This window comes from Scatophagus argus, chromosome 12 (assembly GCF_020382885.2).
Source record: "Scatophagus argus isolate fScaArg1 chromosome 12, fScaArg1.pri, whole genome shotgun sequence".
Taxonomy (NCBI): Eukaryota; Metazoa; Chordata; class Actinopteri; family Scatophagidae; genus Scatophagus; species Scatophagus argus.
The window spans coordinates 6,547,506-6,560,997 of record NC_058504.1 but is presented as its reverse complement, the minus strand read 5'-3'; the positions used below and the strand labels follow the sequence as shown (position 1 = coordinate 6,560,997).

The 13,492-nt window shown below is 41.4% G+C and overlaps 1 protein-coding gene and 1 long non-coding RNA gene across 2 annotated transcripts; one reads left to right on the top strand and one right to left on the bottom strand.

The window, feature by feature from the left end:
* Positions 1 to 143: 143 nt before the first annotated feature.
* Positions 144 to 1,343, bottom strand: LOC124067955. The gene is made up of 2 exons (XR_006844852.1): positions 1,194 to 1,343; positions 144 to 942 (listed from the first exon to the last, which is right to left on the bottom strand). It is a non-coding gene; the product is annotated as an uncharacterized LOC124067955 (long non-coding RNA).
* Positions 1,344 to 1,356: 13 nt separating this feature from the next.
* On the top strand, positions 1,357 to 13,439 carry gpc2 (glypican 2). The gene is made up of 11 exons (XM_046405762.1): positions 1,357 to 1,498; positions 2,618 to 2,776; positions 3,982 to 4,116; positions 5,373 to 5,548; positions 5,677 to 5,757; positions 6,391 to 6,556; positions 7,250 to 7,380; positions 8,355 to 8,501; positions 9,175 to 9,311; positions 10,242 to 10,414; positions 10,582 to 13,439. The coding sequence occupies exons 2-11, from the start codon at positions 2,668 to 2,670 to the stop codon at positions 10,857 to 10,859; spliced, it is 1,533 nt and encodes a 510-aa protein (XP_046261718.1). The 5' UTR covers positions 1,357 to 1,498; positions 2,618 to 2,667; the 3' UTR covers positions 10,860 to 13,439.
* The last annotated feature ends 53 nt before the right edge of the window (positions 13,440 to 13,492 follow it).

Genomic DNA, 13,492 nt, shown 5'->3' with positions numbered 1-13,492 from the left:
TCTGTCCCTTAAATACTGAAATGCAAAGATATCCAAACATGATCTTGGTAAATACATGGTTGGATTATCCTCTCGTGGTTAATCATCAAATAAAAATATACGCAGAAATGAAAATACACAAACACTTAAAGAGACTTAAAGAGTTACTGTTTGTCACTGCCTTTTACTCAGCTAAATTTGAGACTATCCATTCATATATCGTATAGCACAGCACATTTTATCTTCTTGCCTGTCTTAATATTTCTTCTTTGTCTTTCTCGTCTCCTGTCCGTTATGGCTTTTGCAAAAAAAAACGAGCTTTGACTCGCCTTGCTGAAAAAAATGCTTTGGCCAATGAAGTTGCCTCTGCTTTTATTCTTCTAAACAGTCACTTTTCCGGTGTTGTCCTACTAACTCCCGTGAACTTGGCGCAGTTTGGCTGTTAGATGAGTCTGAGGGACGGAGTGGCCCATTCACATACTCTTTTTATTTACGCACAGGAGCGAATCTCCCAGGAAGGACAAACTAACGGGACGCGGTCGATGGAAACATATGTGTGATGTAAAAACGCATCTGTTCATTGCACTCATCGGGGGAAAATATGACTGCTTTAAACGACTGACGATTTGGGAGACTCTTACTTTTGTTTGCATCTAAACCGGCCATCTATTTATTTATTTATTCATAAAGGTGCCGCAACACCCTCAGTCTGCTTTTACATAAACCCGTCCTCTCCCCTGCTGTCGCTTGCTGAGTCCCGCTGTGAAGATGGATGCCCGGTTATCTTTGACCAGGTACCCGCTGCTGGTCCTGCTCTGCACGGTCTGCGTACTGTCGGGGACCCGGAGCCCCGCGGCTGCTGCAGGGAGGAGCTGCGCCGACACCCGGCAGGTGTACGCGGAGAAGGGGTACAGCACAGGCACCGCACCACAGACTCAAATCTCCGGTAAGACTCTGCATGCGCTGGGTAGAAACGAGACAATCGTGGACTTCTGAGACTCGTGGAAAAAATCTGACGTGCATGTATGTGCTTCAACAAGCTGTACTTTGTCCCAACAGGGATATGAATTTATAATTAAACACATTAAAATCACTGTAAACTCGCTGCTCACCACCACAGACACGCCACGAGTCATTAAAGGAAAGTGAGTAATGCTGCAGCAGGAAAAAACTATAGTAAAGTGATATCTGAAAGTGTTCAAACGGATAAGCACCTGAGAAACAATGTAGGAATATCACGGTGAGTTTTCCTCAAGAGAAATAATGCAGGACGGTTTAAAACAAATTACACTCGCCCCCCTCCTCCCCCGTGTGCAGTTTAAATAGGATGATTAAGGGGATGAGCAAATTGCCAACACCGGTGCAACAAAGAACCTCGCCCCTAATTAGTCTTTGCCTACTGGCCCACCGTGAAATCCCTGTATATACCCATAGGCTCTGTTCACTGGTGATAATCTTATCTGCCGAATGAAAAGAAACCACGAGGATTACAAACGGTCCTGGATAATGTGAAGTTTTGGTGAGAGAGTGGGTTGGAGAAGAGGAGGAGAGAGAGCGAGAGGATTTTAGGTGGAAATTTTGCTCAGACGTGTCTGACAAAGTGAAGGAGCAAATGATGGAGCACTTGAGTGTCTGAAAATGTAGCCTACTTCTTGGAGGTTCAGCTTTGCATGTAAATCAGCCAGAGAATGGCTGTGTGTGTGTGTGTGTCATCCCCACACAGACCTGGAGCCTTCACTATAAAAAAAAAGAGACAATTTCTGAGTGAAAATATGTTTGTGAAATTGCAGCCCCTGCAGATCTCTAGTGTGCGGGGATTTATTTTGGCAATTCAACTCTCTGTGAGAGTCACTGAGACAACTGCAATATTGATTGATTTTGTGTGTGTGTGCGTATTGGTCTATCACTGCCTGAGTCTTGGCTCACTGTCCCATGGGCCAGGGGAGCAGATGGCCGGGAGAGGGAAGGATGAAGAGAGGCAGTTTAGAAATGGAAATAGAGGGATGAGAGAGGGCTAATAGCGAGACACAGAGAGAGAACAAAAGAGGCAGAGAGGAACATCAGCGAGGGTGGAGTTGGGAATGACACTTCTGACTGTATGAATGGGGGTAATATTCATGTTAGGTGCAAAATTATAGAAATAAAGAATTCAAACATTTTCCACATTCGCAGTGGTGTTTTTTTTTTTCCTACTTTCTCTCCTGGTTGTCGTTTGCATATCATTACCTCTGACATATCAAAGAGCCAACCTGAGCTGACAAAGAAAGACAGATTGAAGCTGAATAATTCATGCAAGGAAATTACAATTTTCTATTGCACCCTTATCTTCGATAAGATTTCCCCACAGTAACAGACAGACTGATGAGGACAGGAATTGACTTACTCATTAAAAACATCTGCTTTGACCTGATATTAGACCCACTAACGTTATTGAGGCCTTAGTTTTTGTTGAAGTATTAATAACTTAATTCGTATGGCACCTTTTGGGCAGGAATCAACCTTCACAGAAACAACGTGACAGACTCAATCAAATATCATTATTGTATTATTATGTTCAGATTCAACTTAAGTTTCTGAACCTGTGATTGATTCTGACCTTTCCTTCTCTCCCGGCCTGGTTTCACCTTCGGCCTGCCAGGTGAGCACCTGCGGCTCTGTCCACAGGACTACACCTGCTGCTCCAGTCAGATGGAGGAGACGCTGGCCCTCCAGAGCGAGAGAGACTTCCTCAAAGCTGTCGAAGAGAACAGCCAGTTCCTTTTGACTACTTTTACCCAGAGACACCGCAGGTTTGATGGTGAGACTCAGAAGCCTGTTATTAATCACGTCTAATGGGAAACATTATCTGGTTTGAAAGAGGTTTTGAATCCACAATGGGTACATTTAAGGTAAAAGCAGCTTCTGCTCCTGTCTATCAAGTGAGTGACAGCTGATTAAAAACTCATTTAGGATCTTTGCCTGCGCAGTTCCTCTCAGATGGTCAGATATCCGAGCCACAAAATTGACTTTGGAAGTTGAAAGCACAGCCATGCATACATATTGCAGAGATCCTTGCATGGTTCTTATTTATGTTCAATCAACACACAAGAGCTGCTGAAATTAAAGGGGTACTTCAACAATTTTAGCGTTGTACCTTTATAAAGCCGGGAAACATCTAAGAGATTAGAATAATGGTAAAAACATGAAGCAACTTGAAGTTGAGATACTTTTAGTCTTTAAGTCCTTGGCATGGGCCAAACTCTAGAGAAAACGAATACTACATTTAATGCAACTTGACAGCATCTTTAATTGAACGCTTCATGCCAGCTTTATGCACATATTTTTTTAAATTCCACACCTCCGGCTTGTAACGCACACTTCCTGTTATAAATTTGTAGTCGAAAAGCCTAGTTAAGGTAATCCTGATAACTTCACTGTGACACCAGCAGCGTTCTCAGACTTCTGATCGCCACCCTCACAGCCACAGAATACATTATAAAATCAGTTTACGCAGGCTAAGCAGCATTAAACATGTGCAGTAAACTGACCTTTTGTGTGTGAAATCAGCGGTGTCTCTTTAAACAAATGGTCAGTCTGGGAAACCTACCTAGAGGGCTTTAGTGACTGTATTTCAGAGATTTCAGCCCACGCTGTCTCAAATTCTGGATGTATGGCTGCAGGTTTGTGGCAACTGCAGCAGAGAGCTGAATTTACACTTCCTCCTCCTACCTGCTGTGGACTCCTATCACCTTCCTCTCCTCATCCTTTTATATAATCTATTTGATGAATCATTTAAACACGCCGAAGGAGTGGGAGACTGCATATGAGTCTTGAAGTCGTAAATAGAGTACATGTTGTTAGACTCATTTAGCAGTGCAGGATCTGATGTAACTGTCCCTATAAGCTGTTAATCTTGGAGGGGGGTGGGGGGTGTGACTAAGTGCCTACGTATGTAGAATCCTGGCTCAGTTTTTAGAGAAGAATATCTAATATGTAACCTCAGCTTTTCCTGTCTCTGTGCAGAGTTCTTCAAAGAGCTTATAGACCTGTCAGAGAAGTCCATGAACCAGATGTTCACCAAGACCTATGGACGACTCTTCACCCAGAATTCACTTGTCTTTCGGGAGCTGTTTGTGGAGCTGCGCAGATATTATTCTGGTTGGTTTGATCACTTTATCTGCCCAAGTTGCTGGTGTTTATCTCTACTACTTTCAAATAAGACAATAAATGAAATGTCGAAATCAAATGTCAGGAAACAGTCATTCAACCAACCTGACTTTTGTTATCTCAAGGGCCTCCGTCACCATCATGAGGACCGAATAAATGTGGAAAAGTGTTTAAAAACCTGTTTGGCAGCAGACGTGTTGCACTGGGAGTAGAAGTTACGTGTAGTTTTACTGATCCACATCCTTGTTGTGGTAAATTCAAAGCCTTTCTGGACAGCAGAAACAAGGTAGCGTCGTTTCTTAGGAGATTTGCCAGGAAAATTTGGAGAAAAAAAGAGAGAGAGAGAGACAATCCCACGGATGACTGTTTCTATTTCTGCATCGCTTCATTTTGGCATGACAGACGCTAGCTGGCAGATCTGTCTGCAGGCTGTTGCTTAGTCAACTAGTTTTTGTCTGCCAAACAGCATGTATGGCTAATTTGAGGCTGTATAGTAGACTACAGATTCAGAAGCTGTCTGCCAGTTGACTAATATGTAGGGACTGAAAGCACCCATATTTGGACCCACATCTTCAGGAAGACATAAATGAGGTAAAATAGTGCACTTAACATAATCGCATAGAAAATAACAAGCCAAAGAAAATGTTCTGTTTTGTTTTTGTCACTTTTGGCTTTTATCAAAATGTGTCAGAATATTTTTACCTGATTTTATTGCAGTGTCCTGTGACAACTTGCACCTGAGAGAGTGGTACTCCAGTGCACAGAGTGTAAATACATCTTACTGATTTGAGAAAGGGTTCACCAGAGAATGGAAATTCACATATAACTGATAGCCTCTTAAACCAGTCAAAATGTGTTTAGACTTTACAAAATATCTAAAACCTGTATTTTCTTTCTCGATAAACCTTGAAACCGGGAAGAAGTCAGAGTGTGTTTGTTGGGTTTACAAGCATCAGTCGACATGGCAGATCACCAGAAAACACGTGACTTCTCGTTTTGGCAGTGAAATATTCCTTTAACCTTGCCCAGTGAGAATCATAGTCAGCACACTGTAAGGCTATGGTGGTTTAGATGAAACGCCGAACTGAGACATCCACTCTGCTGAAATACCTTCTCATATGAAGCTTTCTCTTTCGGAAACACCCAGAGGAACATGATTGTTGTCCGACTGCGCTCATCGTTGCTCACAGTGGCTGTTCACAGTGGCTGCTCACAGTGCTGGCTCACAGTGGCTCTTGTGTCCACAGGGGGCAGTGTAAGTCTGTCAGAGGTTCTCTCAGACTTCTGGTCCAGACTGGTGGAGCGAGTCTTCTCTCTGGTTAACCCCCAGTATCAGTTCAGTGAAGATTACCTGGAGTGTGTCAGCAAACACGCCGAACAGCTGCAGCCGTTTGGGGACGTGCCACGAAAACTGCGTGTACAAGTACGTGTCTTGTGATAAAACACAAACAAATAGCTTTAGTACAGCATGACTGTACTTCCAGTTCCAGTTCCAGGTTTATTATGATTGATTAACTGATATTATTGGACTCTCATTCCTTCTAAATTTAGGTGTCAAGGGCTTTCATTGCTGCCAGAGCACTAGCTCAGGGCTTAGCTACTGGTCGGGATATTGTTAACAAAGCAACAAAGGTGAGTAGTTCCTTGTACTATTAATACTGCATTGACAAGTTTTATATGTAAAGATTTATACCCTTTATAGCCCAAACCTAAAAGTTAAGAAATGCAAGTTTTTCCTTCTAAAGATAAATATCATGTTTACTAAAGACCCTGTCAAAACTAAAGTTATTTGCCCTGTCAAAATTCTGAGCTTGGTTGATAGAGGACCATACCTCTTAAAAACTCAAGTACTTAACCAGCAGCGAGTAAGCACTTTATGCAGTGTGAGCTGGTCGCTTGTTGTATACAACCAGCAGTCCAAAACCAAATCATATATGACAAAGAAAATCATCAATATTAACAGAATAACAGAAATATTTCACATTCTTTTATTATTCTTCATTAGTCGATCACCGAAACGGTTGCAGATTCAACCAATCATTTCCACTTTACGTTTGTCTCCTGTTCCTTTAATTTCAAATTTCAGAATTGCTAAAATAAAAACGTGCTTGTTTCGACACACTGCAGGCCAAAGCTCTCGATAAGAGGATTTGGCTGTAGCTGCCATCATGCAAAGTCCTTTTAGCTTTGAGGTAAAGAGTGTTAATGTCGTAGGCTATTTACCCCTCTTGCCCAAACTCTTGAAGCCGCTGCTCTGTGTTTCAGTTGACTGCAGATTCAGAGTGTGTGCGCGGGCTGATGCGTCAGTGGTACTGCCCCCTGTGTCGAGGCGTGCCCTCCCTGCGGCCCTGCCACTCTCTGTGTCTGAACGTGATGAAGGGCTGCTTAGCCAATCAGGCCGACCTGGAGACCGAATGGAACAATTTCATTGGTGGGTAAAGGCTGAATGAACAATATAATCTGATGTTCTATTGTTGATAAGAAGGATTTGGGGACCTGTGCAAGATGTATTTTATAATGTTTTGAATTGGGAATATTAAGCATTTCACGCGTTCCTCAAATAGCCACAATACCTTTGGTTGTAATGATTTTAGATCCAAAAGAAAAAGCCCAAATGCCTTTTGAAAGCATTTTGAATTATCATTAATAAATTGTGCATACCTAAATGTAGACCCTGTCACTCATTTACCTTCACTTCCCTTTCCCCTTATGAATTCCTCCTCCATTAATCATTCATGCTTCTCTGCTCCTTCACAATTGATCTGTCTTTCTATGTTACCTTTCCCCTTTCATCAAACCCATACGTTCCTACCTTTTTTCTTTTCCCGTGCCTTTCATCACTCAATCCATGTGCACTGCTTCCAAAGCCATTTTACCCTCATGCACCCCTTTGCCCAGCCACCATTCTCCTTCTCCTTTATATGATGGTGACTTGCTTCCTAATCTTACAGTCCTGTAACCTCAAGCACAGAAGTAAATCAAATCTTTTTAATTGGTTAGCCAGTGTTAATCGGGGTCTTCTGCAGCCCATGACTTTGCTTGTAATGCCAGACAGTGAGAACTTGACTGCAAATGTTATCACCCTGATTTCTCTATTTGTGCATCTCCCTGTGTCGCCTGTCAGATGCTCTGTACCAGGTTTCAGAGAAGTTGGAGGGGCCGTTCAACATGGAGCTTGCAGCCGACTCTATCTCTGTTAAAGTGTCGGAGGCCATCATGCACATGCAGGAAAACAGTGTCAGCATCTCCACTAAGGCAAGGAAAAGAGCCCAAGCCGAAATAAAGGGATATAAAAAAGAGGAAATAGACATTCATCTATTTTTTTTCTGAGAAAGCAGAGTAGCTGTTGTTCAGTAATCTTGAATATTATCTAAATAAAATTTTCATCTTCTTAATGGGACAGCATGCTGCATAAATGGCATGGAATTATACACAGAGAGCATGACAGCATTACAGTATGATTAAAACATGGCAGACATCCCAGAAGCTAATCCACCAGAGAGACGCCCACATCTCGTTAGAAACAGAAAAGCTCCTGGTTTGTGATAGCAGTGCCTTAAGGAGCAGGAATCTCTTTCCTTTACAGCTCAGCTTTATGCATTCACCAAAAGAGCGTCATTGTAGAGGTTGTAGAGGACTATTTCAGCAGTGTTGTATTGCAAGTTTCAGGGTCATTGTAACATTTTCTGCAGCAGACTCTGGTTCATTCCCCCAGCTTTCACTTCCCACACTAACACTGAAAGGTTAGCTTGAAAACAGCCTTGCATTTCTGGGTCTTTGTACTCTTTGGTGGTATCATAGAGAGCATATCATTTTGACTCTCAAAAAAGCAACACAAGCAACTTCTTTGTAGACCCATTCTTGGATTGTGGCTAAATACCATTCACAGAAATGTTAAAATTTTAAAGAGAGTTTTGTATTTTCTGCATGTTGACAATAGAAAGATAACAGGCAATGAGGATGGAGACAGATCAGGCATAACGTGCAACAATGGGTTCCCAGCTGGACTCCAATCAGACATGTTGCAGTTCATGGTACGGGGCTTAACCATGCCATGCCTGATTTACAACAGTCACAATATATGTCCTGAAGACAAGAAAATATCTGTGCAAGAATATCCAAGGATCCTTAAATTATCAGCAGTAGAAAATCTGTCATGAACATTACAGAATACTTAACTTATTATATGGTTGTTTACACTGGTAGCGCTTTGTTGTTGTTTACCTCAGGTGTTCCAAGGATGTGGAAACCCCAGGCCAGCTCCAGGAAGGTCCAAACGCTCACCCAAGGAGTCAGGGGGCAACAGGAGGCCCTTTCGCACCTACAGTCCCGAAGAGAAACCCACCACAGCTGCGGGAACTAACCTGGACCGACTGGTGAGGAAGTGATGAAAAAAATCCAAATGCTGTATTCACATATTCTCATCCTTGGCAGTTGTTGTGGCAAATAACAATGGCTAATGCAGAGCAACATTAGTATTAATTTTACATCATCTTTCTGGATCAAGACAACTATTTAATTTCTTTTTTTGGTTCAGTATTTTACTCATCAGATTCGGGGAATGAGGTCTCTTTAGCTACTAAATGCTCCTTGATGTTTGCTAGCTGGTCTCCGACTGTATCTGCCTGCCATGTGGTGCTGTGCAGGTGAGGGTTTTTTCACTGAAAAAACAACTCAAATGAGAGCAAGCCAAGGTCAGACAACTGTAAAATAAGTCAAAACTTCTTAAAGTCAACTCATAATAGAGGGTGCAGCAGCGCAGCCCAGACAGTTCTCCTGTGACCACAGAGTGGTCTTGGAAAGTAGAAGTGCTGGAAAATAAAAGAAACTAAGGGCAGCGAAGAGAGAAACATGACGGAAGGTGCCCACATCTGTTTATAAAACATGGAAGACATGATTTAAGAACTGACCCAGAAACCATGCCATTTCATTTAGACATTGCCCAGTGTCAGCACTGCAGCTTCAGTATGCTTCCTCCTGCCAGCCATACCGAACAAGGATACTTTAAAAGATCTGAGTCACAACCAATTTCTTTCCGCCTCCGTGCAGGTAACTGAGCTAAAGGAGCGGCTGAGGCCCATGCGTGGCTTCTGGGTGTCCCTCCCACACACCATCTGCAACGATGAGAAGATGGCAGCCGACGTCACTAATGAGGACCGCTGCTGGAACGGGCAGACCCGGGGGAGGTGCGCAAGAGCAGAGCGCAGGGGTAGAGGGAGGGGTTTGGTAGAGGTGGAGGAGGAATGAGTGAGTGATGGTACAGAGGTGGAAGAATAAACAAATGCAACAGAGTTTATTTAACTCTGCCACCGCCACATGCTCTCTGCGTGGCTCTGCTTGCTTTTATGCACACAGATGCAGCACAACGCCATGTGTCCAGGCTGATTTAAAGACACTGTGCAATCTCGTGCGTGTGTGTTGTGAGAGAGGAAAAACATGTTGGTATAATGGATCATTTTGTCTCTATGATGTTGCTGCTGTAACACCTCTGTGTAAAAGTACACTAACGCTACAACTTTAGAAACATGACTAAGAGTCTAGTCTATGCTAGTGGTTTTGTGAGACTGTACTTACTGAGATAAATGCTAATCTCAGTATGCTAACATACCTAATAAGATACTGATAACATGTTGTTGCTAAGCAGGTGTAATATATAATATTATTATCTTACTTTAGCATGTTAGGAGGCTTTGCTAGTTAGCATTAGCAGCAAGTAGAGCAGATGCTGATGAGAATGCAGTTAGCTTAACAGATATTATAAAGCAAAGTACTGAACAAATTAACATTTTAAGCATAAAATGAAAAGTTGCAGCATAACCAAAGTAACTAATTCATGTAGGGGGCAACATGAATCAAGTCATGGATGCTTTCACTGCTGCAATTAAACTGAGCGAGCTGCTCCCCGTTGTGAGCGGAGCCAGTTACTGAAGTGAAAATAGCAGTAACAAAAATATATAATTTACACTTGGGGTGGTGTGATACTCATCAATTTGGTTTCTGGGTGTTACCTCCTTGTTGCCATTCGAAGCCACACTGTATGAAGTTGTCTTGTGCTACTTGTGTACATCCATGTCTGTGTTTTTTGTACATGAATGCCTGTGTGTGTGTACACTCAGGTACCTCCCGGACGTGACGGGCGATGGGCTGGTCAGTCAGATCAACAACCCCGAGGTGGAAGTGGACATTGCCAGGCCAGATGTGAGGACCAGACAGCTGATCATGGAGCTGAGGGTGGTGACCAACAAACTGAGACACGCTCAGAGTGGACAGGACATGGACTTCATGGACAGTGAGTGTCTCTGACAATCTGTCTAAGTATTTGTGCAAGTGTTTTGTGTTTAAAGAATAAATTATATATTTAACTGAATGTGTGGTTTGTAGAACTCAGAACATCACTGATAGAGCTAAACCTTTGTTTCCATTCATCAGTCAGAAATAATTTTTTCATTGTCCCAGGTGAGGAGGGCAGTGGCTCAGGGGGTGGAGATCATGGAGAAAGGTTCAGTGATGATTGGCCAGGTTATGGGCCTTACTCCCCACCCTACAACAAGCCACCTCACAACCCCCCCGTCAACCCCGCAAAGCCACCTCGAGTCCGAGAAAGAAACGGGTCCAAGTGGAACAAGAACAACGGCCACGGACGGGCCCGATCTGCAACCAGCCAGCTTACTTTCTCCCCTCTTCCTTTGTTGTCTCTGCTTTTCATGGTAATTGTTGCCCCCATGTGGAGATAGCTGGTTATTACAGTCTGGAGGTGCAGATTTTCTGTCATGCTGCAGTGTCAAGCACATCATAAAGAAACAAAAGTCATTCCATTAGGTTGCACCAGCAGAAAAAAAAGGCAAAACAGGCTAATTTAGCAATTGTCATAAACCTGTTGTCATAAACCTACCGCACAAATGAGTTAAAGTGAATATTTATACTACTGCCCAAGCCACAAGAGGTATCAGGTATTGATCATTACAAACAATATTTATTAAGTACAAAATGAGCCATTTTTTTAGTGCCATTGGAGTTTTAATGGTGAATGGTGTGCAGTGCTGTGAAAGGGAAACAGAAGTACAACAGCAAAGGAATCAGCAGCATGTTTGGTGAAGCTCATAGTCTCGTGGATTGGTGGTCTGTAAAATGGAGATTAGCTGTGCCACTTAATTACTGCGGTAGTTTCAGTGAGCAGCTGACTTGATCTGAGTGAGTTTGCTGCTTTTCTCATGAAATTAATTTAATTGATCTTGCTTTCACTCTGGTTGTGGTTCATTTCATTTTATTTTCTGTCTTGTGGAAGTACTAAGATTTAATCTGCTCAGTTAATGAAATCTCCGTATTTTGGCTTAGCGATTAAAAAAAAAAGAGAGAAAGTCAATAGTATGACTCTTGAAACCAAACAAGGGGCTTATTTTGAATGTACCTGAAAGCTCTAAATTAATTTGTGGTTACTTGTGATGACAAGGGGTAACTCAGTGTAATATATTGATGTTTTTAAGTTATTTGTAAGATAATATTTTATTGTTTTTATAGTTATGATTTTTAAGGCAAGGGTTGAGTGTTTTTATTTTTTAAAAGGTGTTAAATAGTGTTTGTCTAACTTTCTCTGGTATCAGAAAGAAAAAAAGGAACAGTCGAGTTGTTTTTAGTGCTACTTTTTGTAAACCAATCATTTAAAAATATTCTTATTAAACCAGTCGCAACAACCACACTTAACTATCATACAACACTGGGCAGCAAGACTAGCTAATGTTCTTTTTCTAGTGTTTTTAGCCTTAACCAGAGAAATTGTTAAGGAGCAGTGTGTGTGTGTGTGTGTGTGTGTGTGTGTGTGTGTGTGTGTGTGTGATGGTTTAATATGGTTTGTTGTATGTTCTGGTTTCAAGGTTCTAAAGTCATGCTGAGAAGTTGTTGGGATGTTTTTTAATACCAAACTTTTCTACTTATTTTTTTCCAAAAGCAACAAAAGATAACAGTGAGGTCACGATATGATTTAAAATTTGATTGAATGTTGACTGAAAGACACATGCTGTCAAGAACTAAAAGAAAATGGCTCTTCATTTTCATATGCCGAATGTGTTTTGACAAAGATAAAATCAAAGAATATTGAATAAGGGAAAAGAGAACTTGTGAGGACAGGGCACCCATGGACAGAGAGAAAGAGGACAGTGAACTGAAACAATATGCTTGACATTTTGGGAAATACACTTTAGTCAAGAATTAGATGAGAAGATGCAAATGCAAAGCTGCACCTGGTCAGCTTATCTTAGCTTAGCTTAAAGACTGGAAATGGGGGCAAACAGTTAACCTGACTCCAACCAAAGGTAACAAAATCCACCAACCACCTTTTTAAATCTCCCTAATTGTAATTTGTTTTAAGTGTCTTAAGTGTAAAAATGGCAAATTGTAGTTTTATGTGAGATTATGTGCCAGACTATTTCTTACCTTGGAACAGTTTCCAAATAATCAGTGGAGACACCAGGAAGTTACTGGTCTTGGCCAAGAAATAATCACAACACATCAATAAAAGTCAGATACTTAAGCTTTTGTACAAATTAAACAAGATGTTAGGTGCTGTTTGGTGGATTTCATTGTCTTGTTTCAAGTTGCTAAGCTAAACTTACCAGCACTTGGCTCCAGTTCCAGTTCTTGGCAAGCAAGCAAATAAGCACATTGATTTTTTTTTCATAATATTGAGCAGTTTTTAAAGATTATAAAGTGAATTGATAGGATCCCGAAAGAGATAAGAGATACAGATAAAAAGAATGTACAGATGCTGTGAAATTCACTTGGTTGTAACAGAAGTACACTTGGCCAGATGGGCTATTGCACCGGTACAATGCAAAAAATGGAAAGAGAAGGGATTCATTCCAAAATGTTTCCAGATTAATTTACTTAATACTTTTAATCACTTGGCATAGGAGGGAAAATATTTGGTGTTAATGTTGGCGGTTGATTCATGTCAAATTACGTCAGATTTAATTTTGAAATTAAACCCTTCAAGGTCGTTAGGGGCCATGCACAAGACACCACAAGCACAGTATTATGTTGCACAATTACAAATGATAAAACACTATTTCACAGTATTTCTGAAGCATCAGTATTGTAATCATATGTGCATTCAATGATCTGCAGCCAGTCACCGCTTTGTGGTAGCTGCAGTACTTCCATTGAATTTCAGGTAAAACTGTTCTTTAGTACAACCTCTTATCCATCACCACCACTCACACATTCCTTTATGGTGAAAGCACAATTTTTGTCATGTTATTGTAACCGTTTTTTGGTATCAAATGAGTGATATTTTCTGCTTCATTAAAAAAAGAAAAAGACAAGTATGTTTCTTTATTCTTTTATTTATTTCTTTATATATATTTATATATAC

Bases quoted from the DNA above. Each gene is read 5' to 3' on its own strand.
- gpc2 (XM_046405762.1), top strand. From the start codon at position 2,668: ATGGAGGAGACGCTGGCCCTCCAGAGCGAGAGAGACTTCCTCAAAGCT. The intron at 5,549-5,676 runs GTACGTGTCTTG...TTCTAAATTTAG, and splicing joins CACGAAAACTGCGTGTACAA to GTGTCAAGGGCTTTCATTGC. The intron at 7,381-8,354 runs GCAAGGAAAAGA...TGTTTACCTCAG, and splicing joins GTGTCAGCATCTCCACTAAG to GTGTTCCAAGGATGTGGAAA.